At 37.7% G+C, this 23,320-nt stretch overlaps 1 protein-coding gene across 1 annotated transcript in view; it reads left to right on the forward strand.

Moving 5' to 3' along the window:
- PLAA (phospholipase A2 activating protein) overlaps window positions 1-23,320 on the forward strand; it is a 37,573-nt gene that overhangs the window by 2,036 nt on the left and 12,217 nt on the right. The window contains exons 2-9 of the mRNA XM_027089009.1: window positions 4,791-4,984; window positions 11,894-11,994; window positions 12,082-12,202; window positions 14,459-14,626; window positions 15,312-15,447; window positions 17,526-17,695; window positions 21,282-21,439; window positions 22,121-22,340. Of these exons, the coding sequence (XP_026944810.1) occupies window positions 4,791-4,984; window positions 11,894-11,994; window positions 12,082-12,202; window positions 14,459-14,626; window positions 15,312-15,447; window positions 17,526-17,695; window positions 21,282-21,439; window positions 22,121-22,340 (1,268 nt within the window). The remainder of the gene's footprint in view (window positions 1-4,790; window positions 4,985-11,893; window positions 11,995-12,081; window positions 12,203-14,458; window positions 14,627-15,311; window positions 15,448-17,525; window positions 17,696-21,281; window positions 21,440-22,120; window positions 22,341-23,320) is intronic.

The following is a 23,320-nucleotide window of genomic DNA, read 5'->3' on the forward strand; positions in this document are numbered from 1 at the left end:
GCAGTAGTGCAGCCAAAATACGACAGACTAAACTAGGGATATTGTAGAGGAAACTCCTATATTGAATTAGATAAGGTCTTCTCTAATGCTTAAGATTCTGTGATATTCCAAACCACTTGGTAACATTGATACATAACTTCTGTGTATTTGAGTACAAATTACTGATTAAGCTTGTACATTTAAAATTTTGTTCAGTAGAAGCACATGCCCAGTAGGATATGAACATTGCAGTAAAGAGTAGCTAAAGGATGCTTGTTGTAATAGTTGAATTCTGTTGAACAGCTAAATCCTCAAACTTTTACAGTGGAGGACTGTGGTAGGTTGACGGGAGCTTAAATCACTGGATCACAGGAACTTGACAAACTTTGAGCTGCAATGACCCTCTCTTTGAAAACTGTTTTTTTTTTCACTTAGTTCATGTTGTCTTTCGGTTTTGTTTTTTAGAATTCATGTGGTATTCAATTAACACTGATTGAGAGCCTGCATTGTACCAGGCACAGGACTCCATAGTGAGGGATTGGTGAGATAAGGTTGTTTTCCTCTCATTTCCAAGTGCTGTGGTAGAGCATCTCATAGTCATTCTTAGGCATCCTAACAAGTGTCTCAGCCGTACCTTTAGTGTGATAAAAAGTGTCCTCAAGGCTGACATCCTGACAATTTCTATTTATTTCATGGTATATTAATAAAATTAATGAAGTGCAGTGAAATGTTTGGAGCCAAGTAGTAAACATTTTTATTTTCTCATGTACATTGTTGATAGGACTCTGAATTGGGGTGGATAATGTAGGGGTGGACTGGTAATGATGGGGGATTTAATTTAGTTTCAAGGAGGCAAAATAGTTCTATTCTAGGATGGACTAAACCAGATATTTCATCTTTCACAAGAGCCCACTGAAAACCCAGAAAGCCTCCGGGTCTTCTGAAGGCGCTTCAGAATGGAGATGCCATTTTTTGGTTGTACATTGAACTGAACCAGTCAATATGCCTTTGTTGCAGACTGCTTCAAGCCTCTAGAAGCCCACCTCAGAGTAAACTGGATTTCCCAAGTCTGTCACCAACGATTGCTTTGCCTTTTGAAAACTACCCGTATTTGAAAGACGCCAACTTCAGATTCAGCATCATGTGTTAAATTTTCCCTGACCATGCCAAGGCTGGAGTGACTTCTCCCTCATGTAAACACTCAGCACCTTGGGTCCTTAGTCAAGTAGTTATACAGAGTTTAAAAAATTAGAGCCATTCCCTTCCTACCCTCCGACCCACTATTCCCTTTTCTTGGAGGCAAAATTTTCATGTCTTTTAATGGCTTATTTTTGAATTTTGCTTCTGTATCTGTATATAAAGTGCTATACTACTATTTCTTTTCATTTAAAATTTCTTTTAGTTTTCTGTTTTAGCATTTTCTGTTAGTTCTTATTATGGAATATGAAAATTTAGCTCTCATTTCTACCCTCTACCAACCCCCATCACATATGCATCCTTTCTATGTCCTGATCCTTATAACATAGTTTAATTTAATGTAGACTAAATCAGTGTTTTGTGACTGTACAGAGTCTACACCTGAGCTGTGGAATAAACTATGATAACTTTTCCTCAACAATTTTATGATCTCCCTATAGCTAATAATTGTCTTATTTTTGGTTTTCATTTGTTTAATTTTCTATGTATTTATCATTAATTCAACTTCATATTGTTTGCTAGTTGTCTAACTCTCCTCTCAAGACCTCTAGACACATTCAATATATAACAGTTTCATTTTCCTGATGATGAAAACTTTCTGACCTGGTCTGTCTGCCTCTGGTGCACAGCTGATCCTGGGATCTCCCTTCACTGTCTTCTCAAGGATCCCTTTTTGGACCTCTTGTCAGATTTCTATTATCAGTATCCTTTAACTTTCTTGGTTTTCTTCCTTGATACCTTATTGGAGCACATCCTCCAGGAGCTTCCTGAAATACAGTGCAGTGATAATAAATGTATTAAGACCTTGCAATTGGAACATGATTTTAGCCTGCCTAGCTACTTGAGTAATAATTTAAATGTTTGTAGCATTGTAGTTTCCAAATTTTCTTCAGAATTTTGAAGCCATTGCTCCACTGTATTCACTGTGTTACAGTTGAGAAGTCTGAAGCCATTCTTATTCTTGACCTGTTACTTTTTCTCTCTGGGAGGTCGTCTATATTCATTCATTTTTCACGTTCATTAAGTATGGTCCCTTTTAATATCCATAAGTCATGTCCATAAGTTCTGGGACATTTTCTTAAATTCTTTGGTTTCGTCTTATTTTCTCTGTCCTCTTTTCTGGAACTTTTTATTCATATATTGAATTTGTTTCTAAATTGCTTTTTAATTTCTCTCTATAAATTTCTTTCTTTCTCTCTCTACTATACTTCCTCAGAAGTTGCCTTAACTTTTTGTGAAATTATGTTTTTGTTTCATGGTTGCAATATCTTATACCTAAGGATGGCAATGCTGATTTTTTTTAAGTTATTTTCTCCTTAGTGGTCTGTTTCCTCCAAATTGGTTATTTCCCCTCCCTGTTTGTTTTGGTCACTATTTTACCCCAAATGTCTGGTAATTCTTATTCTGTGCTTTCCATTAAGGGTGGAGAACTAAAAAACTTGAAAGATCTGTGTATCCATGGAGCTTCATGGCTATGAGCTTCACTGTAGGGTTATCTGGCTGGACTGTTTCATAGGACTGATCTCCTGCCTAGAGGATGATTGCCTGGCTTCTAGATTTTGTCTTTGGTGGTCTTGGCCTCTATGGTGAATGTACATGTTTCTCAAACCCCAAGGATCAACTGTGCCTTTTGTCTACCCCCAGCCAAAGACTTTCACCTTTTCTAAAGAAAAAACTTCAGACTTTTGCTGGGTACAAGAGGGGCAGTTGTCTGGCTGGAGTGTCTTGTCTTTTTTTTTTTTTTTTTCCTTGATGCTTAAAGCATTTTTTCACTGATTCAAGAAGTACTTAATGATTACCCTGTACAACATTGTGCTACAAACTTGGGCAGAACCAGCTCTGGATTCTGCCATTAAGAGCTTCACAGATCATTACAGTAGATACACACAAGCACCCATCTGTACTGGGGAGTGCTAAGGGACACATTTAGGTAGATTTAGTGGTTTATATAATATAGATTTTTAAACATGTCCTATCTTTTACATTTCTTTGGGCTTATTGATGAAATGGTTTCTAGGGCTTCCCTGGTGGCGCAGTGGTTAAGAATCTGCCTGCCAATGCAGGGAACATGGGTTCGAGCCCTGGTCCGGGAAGATCCCACATGCCGCAGAGCAACTAAGCGCGTGTGCCACAACTACTGAGCCTGCACTTGAGAGCCTGCGAGCCGCAACTACTGAAGCCCGCACGCCTAGAGCCCGTGCTCTGCAACGAGAAGCCATCGCAATGAGAAGACTGCACACCGCCACAAAGAGTAGCCCCCACTCGCCGCAACTAGAGAAAGCCCGTGCCCAGCAACAAAGACCCAACTCAACCAAAAATAAAAATACAAATAAAAAAAAAGTTTCTAAAACGACACTTAAAAAAAAAACAACACCAAAATAAAGTAAGCAAGTTAAAACTAGCTACTACCAAATACTTTCCTTTGAAGATTTTTTGATATGATTCTGTGTCTGATTCCAAAGACTTTCAACTAGTCTTCCTAATTCTAGTTTTTTGTTCCCATTTCCTAGAGATACATAGTGCTGCTAATTCTTGAGCCTTCTGCAGATTCGTTGGTAAATTGGGCCTCTTACTTTCCCTGATGCCTGCTTAGAACTCATTTTTTTCAAGTATCCTAAGGCCTTTACTACTTTTCTGTCAGCTTTCAGTATTCAGTTATATTTCTGTTCTTTTTTTTCTTATTCTCTCTGGCCTTGTGGGTTTATGCCTTTCTTAAAATATACATAGATGGATAGATAGATATAAAATATACATTATACATATTGTTGTAGTGGTGTTTGGGAAAGGAGTGAATATAGATGAGCATGTGGGCAGTCTTTATCTGGGAATCTTCCCTTTTATGTTCAGTTGTTTTATCTCCTTCAGCTAGATCACAAACTCCTTGATTTAGCTTGAATCAGGGATATAATTCTTTTATCCCCCTCTACAGCTAACTTACTGCCTTCCACATATAGTATATCATAATCTGTTGTTTGACCTGTTATGTAAGGGAGTGGTACTAAGTGAAGGATGTGTATAACAAATTGGTAATCATTCTAATTCCCAGGCAGTTATTAATATGCTGTGTCCCTAGAGCAGTCATTTGTATGTCCTGTATTAGTTCCTTTAGTTTGCATATTGAAAGTGATTGATAGTCTAGCTATTTAGATACACATGCTATACTAATGAGTACTAAGTTAACGTTTCAGAGTGTGCAAATGTCCTCAATGTGTTTACGGCTTATTGATAGTAGATTCCATTATCCTAATTGCATGAATGTTTCACTTCACCAGGGATTTCTTAAGGTAACAATCACTGATAAGTAGAAATGCAGATGGAGGAAAAAAAAAAAACCACTTATGATATTTGTCTCCTTTCCTTTCCTTCCTTGTTCTTTCTGTTAATTAACATACTCTTAACAGTGAAACACTAATTAAACTTCTCCTAATCTGATTAAGCCTCTGTAGTAGCTAAGACAAATTAGGTATTTAATATTTAATTTAAAACAATAGATTCTTAAAGTGGTATATAAAGTTCAACCTAGATACTAAAAGAAAATGAGTACTTTGACAACGTCTATCTTAGGCTAAGTCAGAGGACAAATGTATATCTTATGAATTATCATGTCTTTCCAGTCCTAACAGGGGCTTTACAGAAATGCACTGTATGAGCGGCCACTCCAATTTTGTCTCTTGTGTATGCATCATACCTTCAAGTGACATGTACCCTCATGGACTAATCGCCACTGGAGGAAATGACCACAATATTTGCATTTTCTCACTGGAGAGTCCAGCACCACTTTATGTACTAAAAGGTCACAAAAATACTGGTGAGTATAATGCTTTAGTATTTTTCTGTTTGAATAAGGTTCATCCTTTTGAAGATAAAATTCTTATATCTGCTTTCCCTAGTTTTTGTTTTTTTTTTTGCGGTACGCAGGCCTCTCGCTGTTGTGGCCTCTCCTGTTGCGGAGCACAGGCTCCAGACGCACAGGCTCAGCAGCCATGGCTCACGGGCCTAGCCGCTCCGCGGCATGTGGGATCCTCCCAGACCGGGGCACGAACCTGTGTCCCCTGCATCGGCAGGCAGACTCTCAACCACTGCGCCACCAGGGAAGCCCCCTAGTTTTTATTATTATTATTTTTTACCTATAGCTATGGCTTAATAGTGAAAACCTTTTGGATCATCATTGTTCTGCAAATTCTGTTACAGACTTATTGTCATCAGTAATGGTTGACATGATTATATATGTAAAAAGGAAAAGATTATGGTTTTATATACTTTGTAATTTTGGTTTTTCAGCTATCTTGTGCAAGAAATTCATTTACTCAGGAAAACTGAGAGCACTTCTTTATCTTTGGGCTGTTATGTCTGTATTTATGCAGCAAATTAAAGCCCCAGAAGGAATGTATTTAGGGTTCTGGTATCATTATTTGAGAGTATTTAATACTTTTGAACAGCATTTTCTGTGATTTGTATTTCTGATTCTTTTATATTCCTGGATTTGTGTTTGCTTAACAGCTCTTTGTTATAAAATGATATGCTTCATCAGTGCAGTATGTATACTACTTTTTTTTTATGTATCTGGAATAGTTTGGGACATGTGTAAGCAAATAGTATGGCCCATAAGCAGTCTAAACTTAATTTCTTTAAGGAGTTTGTAAAATGTTTTGTGTGTAGGTATGGGAAATCTTCAATACAGGGTGATACAGATTTTTTTAAACTTTTTGAAGGAAATCTTCAAATGTATACAAAAGTAGAGACATAGTATTTTATAAGTTATATATAAACAAACATAAAAGAGAATAGTGTAATGATCTTTTCTACTCATGTATTTACATAGCTTCAAGGATTATCAACACAAGGCCTATCTTGCTTCATCTTCTGCTTCTTCCAAAATATTATTTTAAAGGAAATTTCCAATATACTCTCTCATTTGTAAATACTTCAATATATAGCACTACAATAGGGTTTGGCAAACTTTCTGTAAAGGGCCAGGTAGTAAATATTTTAGGCTATGCAGGCCATACAGTCACTTTCACAACTGCTCAGCTCTGCCATTGTGTGCAAAAGCAGCCACTGACAATAAATGAGTGAACATGTCTGTGTTTCAATAAACCTTTATTTATGGACACTGAAATTTGAATGTCATAATTTTCACATGTCAGGAAGTACCTTTTTTTTTCTCTCAACCACTTGAAAATATAAAAACCATTCTTAGTTTGTGCACTGTACAAAAACAGATGGCCTACAGGCCACAGTTTGCTGACCCCTCAAAAATATAAGGATTCTCTTTTTTTTTTAACTAATTAATTAATTAACGTTTGGCTGCGTTGGGTCTTCATTGCTGTGTGCGGGCTGTTTCTAGTTGCGGCGAGCGGGAGCTACTCTTCGTTGGGATGTGCGGGCTTCTCATTGTGGTGGCTTCTCTTGTTGCAGACAACAGGCTCTAGGCGCATGGGCATCAGTAGTTGTGGCACATGGGCTCAGTAGTTGTGGCTCGCGGGCTCTAGAACGCAGGCTCCATAGTTGTTGCGCACAGGCTTAATTGCTCCACGGCATGTGGGATCTTCACAGACCAGGGCTCGAACCCGTGTTCCCTCCACTGGCAGGCGGATTCTTAACCACTGCGCCACCAGGGAAGTCCCTCTCTCTTTTTTAAAAACAATATCATTATCACACCTAAAACAAAACAAAACCTAATTTCTCGTTACCAAATATCCAGTGAGTGTTCAAATTTACCCAGTTGTCTCAAATGTTTCTTTTTACAGTTTGTTTGAATTGTGACCCAAAGGTCCACTTGTCTTTCCATCTATTGGTTTCTTTCTTTTTTTAAATCCCCTCTCTATTTGAAACCAGCTTATTTTACCTGTAGAATTTCCTGTAATCTGAACTCCGCTGGTTAAAGCCTCATTTCTCTAGCGTCATGTTCCTCAGTCCCGTAGTCTTGTAAGCTATTAGATCTAGAAGCTTGATCAGATTCAGATTCAAGTTTTGAGCAAGAATTTTATACTTTCTGTTGTAGCACAACAGGAGGCATGTAATATTTCTTTTCATGATGTTAAGATTCATCCATTCTTTTTTTTTTTTTTTTTTTTTGCGGTACGCGGGCCCCTCACTGTTGTGGCCTCTCCCGTTGCGGAGCACAGGCACCGGACGCGCAGGCTCAGTGGCCATGGCTCACGGGCCCAGCCGCTCCGCAGCATGTGGGATCTTCCCGGACCGGGGCACGAACCCGTGTCCCCTGCATCGGCAGGCAGACTCTCAACCACTGCGCCACCAGGGAAGCCCTATCTTGATTTTTTTTAATGTGTTTCTCATAGAAACCTGTGCAGTAAAAATACTGCTTCACATTTTAGAGTATTTTTTCTGCCTGGTTTGTTTCTACTTTATCATAAGGTCATCTTTTGTTATTTTGTTAAGTTACTTGATGGTTTGAAGCCAAATGTCATTTCTTCCTTCCTCCCTCCCTCCCTCCCTCCCTTCCTCCCTTCTTTCCTTTCTTTCTTTCTTTCTTTTTTAAATTTAAAACATACCACATTAGTGAGTAGGAAATAAAGAAATTAATGATTGACATCTTTATGTCATGTCATTTTTCTGTTAGCTTTCTAGCCCAAATTTTATTTTCTAAATGGTAGAGTGGTACTGTTTTTTAGTCAGTGTATATATATAACACTTTCCAGTTACATTACAAGTTGCGGTTTTAGGTAATGGAGGAGGAAAGTGCCATCCCACACTTCGGGGCAAGTGCCAGGGCCCAAAAAGAGAGCTACCACAGTTTGCCTCTGGTCACTAGTTATTCAGCTTGCTCTCTCTTCTGCGGGCAAAATATACCCACTTCTCTCTGAATGTCAGACAAGCCAAAAGTCCCATCCAGTTGCAGCATCAAGTTCAAAATTAAGAATTTCTGGATGATACATAGTATTCTAAATATCAGGGAAATGATGCTCAGGTGTTTCTACATCAGGTCCAGACATAGTTCCTCTTAAATTTGGAGATCCGTGGACCAAAAAACACAAGTTATCTGTCACCCATTCACTCAGTATACAACTGTGGAATATTGAGGGTAGTCAGAGGAAGCACTCCCATTCAGAAAAGGGAGCAATGCAAGACAGCAGTTTCTAATCTGTAGTCATCTGAAATTCAGATGGGTGGCTGTTTCAAGGACCCCCTACTCTGAGAGTGATAGGTTTTTGTGATCAGTTCCCTCTGGTCTCCAAAAGGGGTTTCCCAATCCATTGTTCTTCATGGCTCTCCTTTAACCCTCTGGGATTCTTTTCTGTTATTCTCCTTGGTCACATTGACCCTCCTTGGGGACTACCAACTTTTTCAACTTGCTTTCTGCTTGTGGGAGCCAGGTGCACAAGGGTCGCGTTAAGTCTTGAACAGTCACAGACATTTTTAGTTATTGGCAGCATAACTCTCTGAAAAACTTATGTTTTTTACCTGTTTGATTTCCAGTCAGATCTCTTTGTCAGTAGTCATACCTCAGCTGTAGTCTAGATTTGCTGTATTACTCCCCATCTCTCCTTTCTTTCCCTGTGTGCCTCTTCAGATTTAGCTACTGAAACCTTGTGCCTTTCAGACGTTAGTTGGAAAGCTGAACCCTTAGGTTCTTTTCCCTGAGCTCTTTTCCCAGGTGAAAGCATTTATTTTCAGGGCAACAACCTTAATTTTCTTTGCTTTGAAAATGCTTTAAATCCATTTGGAAGTTTTGGCACTGTGCAGGATGGATGGCCATGTTTTTGATTTGTTCCTGTTGCATGGCTGGGTTTCAGTTGTCCTTTGCTGCTGAAAGGACTTCTCGGGTTTACATTTTTCATTTGGGCTTGAGAAGCAATTGGCTCTTCCAACTCTGCAAATCCCTAAGTTTGGACTCTTCGTTTCTGGCTGGGAACCAGCCAGTTCTTGATCTCATTCCATTCTTTTAGTACCTAGCCAAATGTGGCCAGTAGTAAGTGACACCCATCACTGAAGTCCTGTTTTCCAGCCTCTTTCTTTAGACTACAAGTTTGTCATGTCCTGGGTTATTGCCGGTAACAGCTTTATCAAATGTTCCTTACTACATGATAAGGAGCACCAGCCTTCTATTCTGTGGTAATAGTCTCCTCATTACCTGCCTGTTAAACCACTGCCATATATTTCAGCTTTTTGCTTCAGCAGTGCCTCACTTTTGCTACTAATTCTGAATCGGTCAGGTAGGCTAGGTGACCTTGTGGTAACAGACAACTCCAGAATCACAGTGGCTTAATGCAATAAGTTTGCTTTGCTTCTTATAGATCCAGTGCAGCAAGGGGTTCTACTCCTTGTGGGATCCGGATGACAGAAGCTTCACTGCAGCATGTGCTTTCACAGAGATTGGAGTAGTGGGGAGGGAGCATGGCTTCATTGTGCACCTATCCTTAAAGCTTCCGCCTGAAAGTAACATTATTTCTGCTCATTTTTCAATGCCAGAACAAGTCATGTAGCATACCTAAAGCCAAAGGAACTGGGGAGTTCAGTCTTACCATTTGCTTAGAAGGTGAAGAGCAGAAAATATTTGATGAATATAACTAATGGCTACCACACACGTTAAAATATTTATATGTTCCATGTATTTCCTGGAAACTTCCTCTTGTAACCTTCTAGCCTTTTGTTGGATTGGTACTACCTGGGCTAATGTCATCCCGGATTTCCCTATTTCCTAGATCCCGTGTTTTGTCATTCTTAACTTACTCTTTCATTTTAGTGTAATACAGCTGTTGCAGCTTCCTAAGAAAGCTGTGATATGGGGGTTAAATATATTGTATTTGCATATTGGAAAATAGCTTTATTCTAGTCTTATTGAATATTTGATTTTTTGGCTAGACGTAGAATCCTGTGTTAAAACCATTTAACCTCAGAATTTTGAAGGCATTGCTCCATTGTCTTTAATGTATAACGTTATTTAGAAGTTTGTCCCGTAGAAAAGATGGGGAATCAAAATAGCATCACTTTTCTGGTCCCCTCCCAAACTTTTGGAGTCTTCTCTATTTCTAATGTTATAAAATTTCACAATGCATGTCTATCTCTGTTTCTCAAAGTGCCTTTCATTGGGCACTTCTGTGGGTTCATTCAATCTAGATATCATGACCTTCATTTTTAGGAATCTTTCTTGTACTATTTCTGTGTTCTTTGCCTCATCTTTCTCCTCCCCCTCCACAATTATCTCTTTCTGGAATCCCTGTTAGATGTTGGACATTTTGAAATTACTTTCTAACTTTCTTAATTATCCTTTCCTATTTTTCATATATTTGCCTTTTGGGTCTAATTCTCAGGAGACTTTTCTCCCCCTAGTTTTTTTTTTATTGTTTTTTCAGTTTGGTTCTTCTATTTTTAGCATTTAGTTTTCTCGTTCTCTCATTAGTTCTTTTTTTATATAATATCTGTTTGCAAATAATACTGTATTGAAGATTTTTCTTCTGCTTCCTGAAATTGGATTTGTTTCTTATGGGTCCCCCAAACCCCTTCCCCCTTATTTTTCTGTTTCTTTGTTTTGGTTTTTCTCTTTCATGTAGGTGGAGCTTGATGTTTGGTGGGCTTCGTTAGAGGGTGATCTGATGGTCTGACTTTTTAGATGGAAACCCTCTCGAATGTCTGCATCTGGAGTTCTTTAACATTATTCAGTCCTCTAGAAAAGAGTCCTCCTGCCTCTTACTTAGGTGGAGTGGGATGTATGCCTGGCTGCGGATACTGTGGGAGCAGGGACACTGTAGGTACCACATTTCAGGATGGAGACTTTCTACTTATTCCCCTTGTGTTTCTTAGGGTTCCTTATTCCAGCCCTTTATTATGCCTGGTGACCAGAGTCTAGAAACTCTGCTTCAGTTCCTCCAGAGAATAAACCTCCAGTCTCCTTCCTGCAGTGGATAAGGATGTACTTCCCTGACACTGTAGGCTGAGAGGAGAGGTCTAGTGTTTCACTCTGTTGTGTGCAGCCTTTGAATCACTGTTCTCATTTTTCAGGTCCTCTGCTTAGCCCCATCCTCTATGGAACCTAGTGGCTGGATACTTAGTCTCAGTTTTGTGGGGCCAGTTACTCTGCTTCTAATCGCTTTCTGTGTAACCTCCTCCATTTTGCTAAGTCAGTTATGTTGTTTTCTGTTTTCTTTGTCCTTGTAGATTAATACCATTTATAGCATTACTGTGGATAATCTGCCATTTTTAATCAGAACTCTGTCTTTTTTGTTTCCATGTTTTTAGATAATTTTTCATACTTATAATTTTTAGCTTGTACAGTGTTACATCAAGATCATAAGGCATTTAATTAACCATTTCACTACTGTTGAGTAATGAAATGAGTCAGCTTCACTCTAGTTTTTTCTGTCATGTTAACTAAAGTGACCCTAAATAACTATATAAATAGCGTTTGAAAATCATTTGCATTATTTTCCTGTGTAGTTTCTTAGAACTGGAAGGGATTGTGCAGCCCACTTAATCCTGCTCCCTCATTTTACAGTCTAGGAATCTGATGTTAAGTAATATCCCTGAGGTCAGACAGCTCCTAAGTGGTATAGCTAGGACTTGGACACACTCAGTCTGGCACCAGAGTCTGTGCTCTTGACCGCTGCACTCTTCTGCATTTCCATTGAGTTGAGCCTTAATTAGCTAATACTGTCACTTCATAAAGTGTTTTTAAAATTGTAGTGTTTTAGTAACTAGCAAGGTTGAGCATTTTTCTCTATGAAAATGTGTTAATTAATGCCTTTTTCCCCTTTAGTTTGTAGTCTTTCATCTGGAAAATTTGGGACATTACTTAGTGGCTCATGGGACACTACTGCTAAAGTCTGGCTGAATGACAAATGCATGATGACCTTACAGGTACAGTAGTTCTATGTGAATATTCGAGAAAATAATTAAAGATGATGATTCTGTGGCAATTTAACTTAATACCCATTTTTCTCACAGGGTCATACAGCTGCAGTATGGGCAGTAAAGATATTACCTGAGCAGGGCTTAATGTTAACTGGATCAGCAGACAAGACTATTAAACTTTGGAAGGCTGGAAGATGTGAGAGGACTTTTTCTGGTAAGATCAGAGTAGACAGCTTTTGTAATCTTTTTGCTTCCTATTTGCACAGGTGATTTTTTTCAAAAAGTTAGAAGTTTTAAAGTGGTATTTGAGCCATTTAACTTGGGTGAATGTAAATTTTCTGACAGTTAATATGTAATATCTTTTTTTTTTGAATTATTTATTTATTTTTGGCTGTGTTGGGTCTTCGTTGCGGTGCGCAGGCTTCTAATTGAGGTGGCTTCTCTTGTCGCGGAGCACAGGCTCTAGGTGCGCGGGCTTCAGTAGTTGTGGCTCACGGGCTCTAGAGCGCAGGCTCAGTCGTTGTGGTGCACGGGCTTAGTTGTTCCGCGGCATGTGGAGTCTTCCCGGACCAGGGCTCGAACCCGTGTCCCCTGCATTGGCAGGCGGATTCTTAACCACTGCGCCACCAGGGAAGCCCGGTAATATCTTTTTAAAATATGTACTGAGACCTCTCATAAAACAACCAGATATGGACTAATAAATAGCTACAATATGGGTATGTGCTTCTGTGTATTTTATATATGTAATTTTTGGTACTCAGTTATGTTTTGGTTGTCATTTGAACAAGTTCAGCCTGAAACTTCCAAGCATAAGTCTTATTGAGGGTGGGTCAGTAGTGTTATCTTCATATATGAGGAAAACATCAGTTGTGCTTTTATTAATATTGAAGTACATTGTTTAATAATAACAACTTTCAGGCTTTGTTTATGTTGTGGTTTCAGGTGGGTAGTCTTTTAAAACCTCAGCTATTAAATAACTCCTAAAACGAGGCATCTGCTGTCTAATATTAGAACTGATGATTTATTTGTGGGGCACTTAACATTTTTGGTATGATTTTGTTTGTTTGTTTGTTTTTCCTTTTATTTATTCCTTAAAAGTTGATCAGCATCCTGGATAATACTTCAAGAAGTCCCTTTGTGCAGATAAAACTATCTGTAGGTGGAAAGTAGACAATGAGTTGTAACTAAACATCCCTTTGTTTCTGCTTCCATACATACAACATATGTGTTAAGTTTTTATTAATCTGCTATAGATAATCTGAATCAGCATAGGAAATACTGAGCATGGGAAAGGTTTTGACTTCTGGTCTCCTTTATTAGGTCACAAACTTCTGAGAATGTTTTGTCTTTTAAAAAAAATTGTAGTGGCATCTACAATGCCTCAATTAATATTGAAAAAAATGGAATCTTATCAAGTTTTTAAAAACATTTAATATCCTTTGATGAGAGGAATAAATACACACACACACGTGTGTGTATATATATATATATATATATATACAATCAACATAACACAAGAAGTTTTCATTCCATAAATTCTTGCCCTTTTAAAAAATCAATAGTCATTAATTTTTATTTTATCATTTTAATGCCTGCATTTATATAAATTATGAAATATTTCCCTTGGTAAAGCAACAATGTTTGGCTTTATATTTATGTTTCGGTTGAATCGAAAGAGGCAGGAATAGGAGGCAGGAAACTTGAATTCTTACTTTAGCTCTGCCACTGATTGTGTGGTTTTAGATAAATTAATCTCTCTCAACCTGTTTCACATTTTAATAAAGTTTACTTTTCTATGATATTTTATTTCAAACTCTTAAATAATTGAAATCTTTTTTGTAATCTTAGTTTTTCTTTTCTTGGTGCTTTATAAATATTAATCTCAGTATTATGTGGTGAGAAATTTAGGGGATATTTACTCTTCGTTATATATCTGTTTATATTTTAATATTGTGTATGTTATGAATTACTCTTGTTATTGGGGAAGAGAAGTTGACATGAATTGTCAAGTAAAAATTGGAGGACTTCGCTGGTGGTCCGGTGGTTAAGACTCCGAGCTTCCACTTCAGGGGGCACGTGTTTGATCCCTGGTCGGGAACGAAGATCCCAAATGCCGTGAAGCCAATCAATCAATCAATAAATAAAGGATTTCCTTTAAAAAAAATTGTGGGGATCAGAAACTTATTTCTGGAGGGGTTTAAGAAATTTTTAAGAAATAATTTAGAGAAGATATGGTAAATATAGAACTTCCCAAGACTGGTGATAAAAAATACTGCCAAGCCTACAGTACAAATTTTGGCTATCAGGTTTTTCTACTGGAAAAAAAGAAAGTATTTCTCTAACTTGAAAATCAGTTTTTAATATTCACTGGTATGTGTTTTATAATGTTAATAAAATACATAGAGCCATCAACCAAATGATCCATTTTTATTGATTTATCATGTTCTTTTTTTTTTTTTTTTTCATACAGGGCATGAAGACTGTGTAAGAGGCTTGGCAATTTTGAGTGAAACAGAATTTCTCTCCTGTGCAAATGATGCTAGTATTAGAAGGTGGCAAATCACTGGCGAGTGTCTTGAAGTATTTTATGGTCATACAAATTATATTTATAGCATATCTGTCTTTCCAAATTGTAAAGGTAAGACTGTCTTATACTACATATTTTAAATTTTGTATTGAGCATTGTTCTATTCCATCTTGAGGTGGGGGGCAGAGGGCTAATGATTTAAATCAATTTACTAACTGTAACTTGAGTAATTTAGTAACTTTATTTCATAAGTATCTTTTTCCTAAAGGAGGAAACTGTATGATCATCTTTATATTAATTCAGACTTGATGGTGTGTTATAAAATGTTCTTGGGCGGGTTCCCTGGTGGCGCAGTGGTTGAGAGTCCGCCTGCCGATGCAGGGGACACGGGTTCGTGCCCCGGTCCGGGAAGTTCCCACATGCCACAGAGCGGCTTGGCCCGTGAGCCACGGCCGCTGAGTCTGCGCGTCCGGAGCCTGTGCTCCGCAACGGGAGAGGCCACAGCAGTGAGAGGCCCACGTACCGCAAAAAAAAAAAAAAAAAAGTTCTTGGGCATCTGAGGAAAGACTTCTTATAATTTATTGGTATAAAGTATAGTGTGTAAGATGTTAAATATATAAAAATGTGATTCTTTGAAGTTGTATATTGTATAAGTGACAAATACATAAAATTTAAAGCTATAATTTATAAATACTTGGGGTTTAAAAATCAGTATGCCTATTTAGAAAGGTGGTATATATAAATGTACTTAATTTTATATATTCAAACTAATTTTTCCTGTATTCATTAATTTTAGATTTTGTGACAACAGCAGAAGACAGATCTCTGAGAATCTGGAAACATGGGGAATGTGCTCAAACAATCCGACTTCCAGCTCAGTCTATATGGTGCTGCTGTGTGCTAGACAATGGTGACATTGTGGTTGGTGCGAGGTACTCATATTCTAGTCAATCGATCAATAATATGTGTCTAGGCCTTAGGTAGGTGTTAGAGTGCACAGAGATAAGCCATAGGAATTTCAGGTGAACTGGGGAGACCACAGGCACATTTGTGTTACTAAACAAAACAGTAGCAGGTATAACAGGTTTTGCACTAATGATACATGATATATTATAATAGTATTGCATTGTAAGTTCTGCAGTCGAAACATGAAATTAGAGAAGTTAGAGATTGGTGTGGGCAAACTTTCTGGAGAAGAAGAAATTTGAATTGGGTTTTGAAAGATAATGAAGGAAAATGGTGGAGGAACAATGCTGGGGAACAGTGGGTGACAGGGGAAGATGGTAGCGTGGGGCTTAATTATGGAGAACCTGGAATGCCCAGCATTTGTTAGATTCAGTGCTTGGGGTTAAAGGGTTGTAGCTCTTGAGCAAGAAGTGCTGTGATTAAAGCAGAACTTATGAATTATTAAATACGTAGGTTAGATTTAACTAGTGGTGACAATGGGCAGGAAACCAAGTTGGTAAGCAATTGCAGTAGTAGGTGTGAAGTTGTGAAATATTGACGCTGCAGTGCTAATGGATAAAAGACTGGAAAATGAGATAATGCGGAGGGAAAATGATCAGAAGGGGGCGTGTCAGAAAAGGATAGAGTTTCAAACTTTGGATGATTAGAAGTCCACATTAATAAAAATGGACAAGAGTGAGAGTTGGTTTGGTGAAGAAGGTGATAACTTCCTGGGATCCGAGTGGTGATAAGCCACACTCATGCAGATTGGTCATGGGCATTTGGACTGGGTCCTAGTGTAGCAACTGAGACTGAAGATCAAGATTGGCACAGAGCTTCCAGAGTCAAGCAATAGGGCATCTTTCTCTGAGGGAAGAAACATAGAAGGGGAGGAACAGAACTAAAGACTGAACTTGTGATACACTGTGGGTAGAAAAAGAAGCCAGTAGCCTAAACAAAAAGCAATCCAGATGTTGAAATTCAGAGATGGAAAAGAGATTTTGGAGGGAGATTGTGATCAGTGTCAATAAGTACATGAAGGGGTTAAGGAATGGAAAGTTAGGAAAGCTTTTGGATTTGCTTTGAAAGATGTTAGCAGTGACTTTTTTGACATCACATTTTCATAGAAAATGATAGAAAAAGGTAAATGAGAGGAGACAGATAGAAAGAGATTTTTGAAGAAATGGATGAGGGAAAGGATTATAGACTACTGTGGCACTGAAGGCAAGAGGAAAAAGGGCGACAGCCGTAAGGGATACAGTGTCTAATAAAGCGGATGTATTTTACTCCTTGGCTGGGCCAGAGGTTGATTTGTTGGTTTAGTTATTTTTACCCTAAAATCATTTAAAGTTGAAGAAAAATAAAGGGGTAACACTGCTGTTAGTAGAAGGTTAAGTAAGAAAGTTTTTCTGCAGAGTTGAGTAGGATTAGTACAGTTGAAAGTGGCTAACTTGTCTCCCCTACCCCAAAATTTCACAAAGAGAAATTATGGAAATGAAGTCATTTTTCTGAGAATAGAGGCTGGGACTGTCATCTATTCCAGAGGTGAAGCTGTTTTTTTCTTGATTCGGGTTAGGTTACATTGCTAGTTAATGGCATAGTAAGGACAGGCTCCATGCATTTCTAATTAACGGATATCAAGCATCTAGTATTTTCTAAGCCCTGTCCTGGGTATTTGAGCCCTTTATAAGTTAAACAGTTTACTACCCTTCTTTATACCATAATACCTATGTGTGTAATGTTCATTTTAAAAGTGTATGCTATGTCTGTAGATTTTTATGAGGGTAAATATTTAATTTGGAATTGAAAATTGTGTTAAATATATATTTCTTTGTTCTTTCCCAGTAACTTTTTCCTTAAATAGTCTTTTTCCACCCTTTCCATTGCTTTAGAAAGTAATAGAGGGTAGTGTGCTGAAATCGGCATAGTTCTACACTCAGCAATAAATACATAGTAACATTTCTCGTATTCACAAATACAGATTATTTTTGCTTTGGATCATTGAAGTGTGATAATGTTAACCTACTGTGGCAGTGACTTAAAATCACTTTCTGTTTCCTTATAGTGATGGTATTATTAGAGTGTTTACAGAATCAGAGGATCGGACAGCAAGTGCTGAAGAAATCAAGGCTTTTGAAAGAGAACTCTCTCAGGCAATCATTGATTCCAAAACTGGTGATTTAGGGGACATTAATGCTGAGCAGCTTCCTGGGAGGGAACATCTGAATGAACCTGGTAACTATTTCAATGTATCTAGTAGTAAAAAATGCTGCCTTTGTTTGCCTTTTGGAATAATGAGTGACAAGAAAAAAAGATTGTTTTGTTAAGTCATTCAGTATTATTCTCATTGCCAGGTACTGATCTTTGAGACTTTTTATTATGCATAACCACAGTGAAAAAGCATGTTCTTTTTGCCTCTGCCTCACAGTTTTAAAGACTTCGAGCTAAGTTCCCATAAACAGGAATCTTTTTCTTTAAATAAATCACCTAATACTTAGCTCATATATAGTAGGTGTTCGGAAATCACTCATTTAATACCTTTTGGTTGATTGGATTCTCTGAGAGGTTGTAGAGACTAAAAATAAAAATGAGTTTAAATAAAGCAATGTCTGCTTAATGCGTTAGGGATCATTTGATTTTAAAATCAGAGGACAGTAGTTGTCTCAAATGAAATCTTAGGTTGGATATGTCCATGATCCCTTGGTCCGTGGACCCCTGGGGATTCTGAGATCCTTTCAGGATATCCATGTGGTCAAAGCTAGTTTTATAATACTAAGATGTTATTTGCCTTTTACACTGTGTTATCATCTACATTTATGGTATAAAAGCGGTGGTGGGTAAAACTGCTGGCTCCTTAGGACGTAGATGGAGGCAGTGGCACCAAACTATTCAGGTAGTCATGGTGTTCTTCACTGGTATGCAGTCGTCATTAAAAAAGAAAAAAATGCCATCTGCCCTTAGGAGTGTCCCTGATGAAGCATTAAAAATTAATTTTGTTACATTTTGGCCCTTTAGTATGTGTCTTTTTTAACATTCTGGATGACAAAATGTAAAGTACACATACAGTTTACCGAAGTACCATGTGCCTCGGGTAAGTACTTCTGCAGTCATTTGAGTTGCAGGCTGAACTCTCCCTTTTTTCTGGGAATTCCATTTTTATTTCAAAGAACAACTACGGTTATTCAGGCTTAGGTATTTGGCAGATATTTTTTTGAAAATGAACAAAGCGAGAATGTCACTTTAAGGAAAACAACTGACAGCATTCGTTGCCAAAGATAAAATTCAGACTTCCAAATGAAAATTGAATTTTGGAAAACTTGTGATATTAGTGGTAATATTAACAAATGCAGTTTTTTTATATTGAATAATAAAATGTGTAATCATATGGAAGATCTGCATAGCTCAGTGAATCAGTATTTTCCAAATGACCAGTTCATGGTCTTACAAAATCATACATGGGTAAAAGAACTGTTCAGAGTATAAGATCAATGGATTTTAGTATAATAGAGCATGAAAAGTTCATTGATACAGTTTCAGATTCTAAATTTGTAACCTTTAGGATCTACTACTTGTAGAATATCCACATTTTTCTGAAAAGGCTATTAAACTAGTCCTCTGTTTCTCAACTGTATTATCCGTGTGATGCTGGGTTTTCTTTGTATACATCAGTCAAGCAACAGATTGCAACAGGTTAAATGCAGGGGCAGGTATGATAATCCAGCTGTCTTCTATTAAGAGAGACAGTAAAGAGATTTACAAAAATGTACAACAATGCCAGACTTCTCACTAAATTTTTAAAACTATACTTATTTTTCATTGAACTATTACTTATTCAATATGTAATGGATCTATTACTGTTTTCCATGAAGTAAATATACTTTTTGCTCTTCTCATTTTTAATTTCAAATTCAGTAAATCAACTGATATAACCTACATAAAAAAAAGCTGTTTGGGCTTCTGAATAACATTTCTGACTGTAAAGAAATATTGAAACCAAAAGTTTGAATACCACTGTATTATTTCATGTTTTTAATATTCTTACAGTTCTTTGCAAAAATGTAATCTTTTTGTCTATATATACACAGTCAATAAATATTTACTAGGTACCTACTGTCTGCTCTGCATTGGTCTAAGCTCTGGGGAATACAGATAACAAAAGGGACAGAAATCTCTTCTCACAAATTTATGTTGTACAGGAGGAGACAGATAATTAAAAAGTTAATAAGTAAATATACAAGTATGTCAGATAAGTACTATGGGAAAAGTAAAGCAGGCATTGAGTTTTAATAAAAAATAAAACAGGAGTTTGAAATTCAGTGGTCAGGAAATGTATAATACTTAGGATAGCACTGGTTGCTGTAACAGATAAATCCTAAAATGTCAGTGGCTTAACACAAGAGAAGGTTATTTGTTGCACATTTGAAGTTCAGTTGACAGCAGGGTATGCTGGAACATGTTCGTAGAATAATTTTTCTCCTCTAGGTTATTGAGGGACCCATGCTGAAATCACCATCTTCATCATGTGCTTGCAGGGTCCCCCTGAATTATAGATATTCAGCTACTAGACAGCATAAGAGGGGAGGGTAGAAGATGATGAACTAGGCCTAGAACTGGCATTTATCACACCTACCCAGATTCCACTGACCATTACTCAGTGTGTAATCTAGGGACTACAAAATGTAAGGGGGCGGAATAAGGTAGTCTTCGACTAGACAGCTACAGCTCTACCCATTGGAATAGGAGCAGGAATCTCTGGAGGACAGCTAGCAGTCTGTGCCACTGAAGGCCTTGCTGAGAATGTGGCTTTCAGGTAAAGTCCTTAAGGAGACAAGGGGGCAAATCTTGCTAACATCTGTGTGGAGAATGTTGTAGGCAGAATAAACAGCCAGTGTTAAAGACTCTAGGGGGCTCCAGGGCCTATAGTAGGAGGCCATTGAATCAGTGCAACGGAGAAATAATGGTGGCTTGTACCAACAGGTAGCAATGGAGATGGTGAGAAGAGGTAGTCTTTTAGCTATATTTTAAAGATAGAGCTGATGGAATTTGCTGAAGGATTAGAATTGAGAGAAAGGAATCACACTCTTCTATTCTTTTTGGCCTGATCAGCTAGAAGAATGGAGAATCATTTACTGAAATGAAGTATTGTCAGAAGATACTCGTTAATAAAATTTGTTTTATTTTCGATCAGCCAGCTGCTTTTTAGTAGAATCACATGTTTTTAACCATCCTTTACTTAATAGAGTTTTTTTTTTTAATTAATTAATTAATTAATTTATTTTTGGCTGCATCGGGTCTTCATTGCTGAGCACGGGCTTTCTCTAGTTGCGGCGAGAGGGGGCTACTCTTCATTGCGGTGCGTGGGCTTCTCACTTCTCATTGCGGTGGCTTCTCTTGTTGCGGAGCACGGGCTTTAGGCGTGCGGGCTTCAGTAGTTGTGGCACGTGGGCTCAGTAGTTGTGGCTCGCGGGCTTTAGAGTGCAGGCTCAGTAGTTGTGGCACACGGGCTTAGTTGCTCCGCAGCATGTGGGATCTTCCCGGACCAGGGCTCGAACCCGTGTCCCCTGCATCAGCAGGCGGGCGGATTCTTAACCACTGCGCCACCAGGGAAGTCGCAGTAGGGTTTCTTTTAAACTGTTATTTTCTTTTTGGCCAGTTTCCAGTAGAATTACATTTTAAAATATTTTGTTTCATAAAATTTTCTATTAAACCAAAATACATATTTTCTTTTATATATAAACTTTAATGTTAAAACTTTTCGATCTAATGTTTGTAAAATTTACTCTGCCATTCTCTCTTTGATTCTTAAAATTTTTATTTTAAGGTACTAGAGAAGGACAGACTCGCCTAATCAGAGATGGGGAGAAAGTCGAAGCCTATCAGTGGAGTGTTAGTGAAGGGAGGTGGATAAAAATTGGTGATGTTGTTGGCTCATCTGGTGCTAATCAGCAAACATCTGGAAAAGTTTTATATGAAGGGAAAGTATGTCGACTTCTTTCTAATTGCTATTATCTTAAAGCATTAGACAAATTAAAAGTTTTTGTTTCCCTTTCCCCATGCTAATAAAATTTTCTTTGGTGTTTTGACATTTAAAAATAGATTTCAATGGGGAGATTCTTAGTCTTGAAGTAGATTTTTTTTTTTTTTTGATATCTTTGCATGTAGAGAGAGCTGCATTTGTGATGGACACTGCCATTATTTGCCTTTTGGTAGTTACATAGATAAGCTGTTCCCAACCATTTTGGATTAGGCGCTTCTGTGTCACCTTTCATCTAATGCTTTGTGCCTAGTTATATTTAACTTGACAGGCCATGAGGGACCCTGCAGGGCTGTGCTTATAATGCCAGCATGTTTTCATGAGTAGGGTAAGGTAACAGCTAATACTTTTGGCCTTGAGATCAATTAATTGGAAACCATCCTTTGGTCTTACAATTAATATGTAGTAATAATCCATCCCCCACATCTACCTGCCAGTGAACTACTATTCTTGCACCACATGCATATGGTTGCTATTAAACATTATTTGCCAAGTGGAAGATTTTAAAATTGTGCTTTGGAGAAAGTTTAGCACTATAATTATTAACATAAATCTGTGTTATGTATGTCATTAATTTATGTGAACAGATAGTAATCACTTATCTCCTTTTTATATTCCTATTAAAGGAGTTTGATTATGTTTTCTCAATTGATGTCAACGAAGGTGGACCATCATATAAACTGCCATATAACATCACTGACGATCCCTGGTTAACTGCATACAACTTCTTGCAGAAGAATGATTTGAATCCTATGTTTTTGGATCAGGTGGCTAAATTTATTATTGATAACACAAAAGGTCAAATGTTGGGACTTGGGAATCCCAGTTTTTCAGATCCGTTTACAGGTAAGTTAGGGTTTGTATTAAGTCTTATATACTTCCACCAATGTTGATTATTTTTTGTTCTTTATTTGTTGTGTTTAAACACCTATTATGATTAGCTGCTTAAATAAAAACCAAGATTTACAGCAGGTTTTTGCCGCAGATATATATTTTTGAGGCTCAAATTATATAGTAATTTTGTATTTATGGAAACAGTTGTAAATCGTTCTCTTTCAAAAATACAGCCACACTGTAAACTAAATAAAATTAAACTGAAACTAATTCAGTCATTTGAAATGAAAAGAAACCTGTAAGTTCCTTCATGTTATTGCTTCTTTTTAAAATATATATTTTGGTGAAATTTAGTAAATAGAAATTCTGTTTTCACATGAGGCGAAACTAGTTAGTTATGCATCAAATCTAGAACTGAACTATGGGTAGTTTTAGTTTACATGTTATTTGTATTCCACATGTTCATTTTTTTTTTTTTTTTTTTTTGCGGTACGCGGGCCTCCAGCTGTTGTGGCCTCTCCCGTTGCGGAGCACAGGCTCCGGACGCGCAGGCTCAGCGGCCATGGCTCACGGGCCCAGCCGCTCCGCGGCATGTGGGATCCTCCCGGACTGGGGCACGAACCCGCGTCCCCTGCATCGGCAGGCGGACTCTCAACCACTGCGCCACCAGGGAAGCCCTCCTCATGTTCATTTTAAGTCAGTTGTTTATAACATAGTATACAGCGTCTAAAATGTTATTAATGGGATTAGGTTCTCATGCCAGTAGTATTATAATCCCAGTAGTATTAGTTTGAGTCTGGGATCCTTGGAAATGGAGTTTAATTCTAGAAGTATTAGCCTGAGCTCTGGGCCCTGGGAACTGAGGCCATGATATGGGATAGATATAGAGCTGGCCCTATATCTATCTTTTCTTAGATATAAGGCTAGTTCTAAATAAAAATTTGAAATTGACACTTTATTGTTAATGGGTTCCTATTATTTCTGACTCTATC

Source organism: Aethalodelphis obliquidens, unplaced genomic scaffold, assembly GCF_003676395.1.
Source record: "Aethalodelphis obliquidens isolate GAN/ISIS:26980383/991018 unplaced genomic scaffold, ASM367639v1 scaffold64, whole genome shotgun sequence".
NCBI classification, from domain to species: Eukaryota; Metazoa; Chordata; class Mammalia; order Artiodactyla; family Delphinidae; genus Aethalodelphis; species Aethalodelphis obliquidens.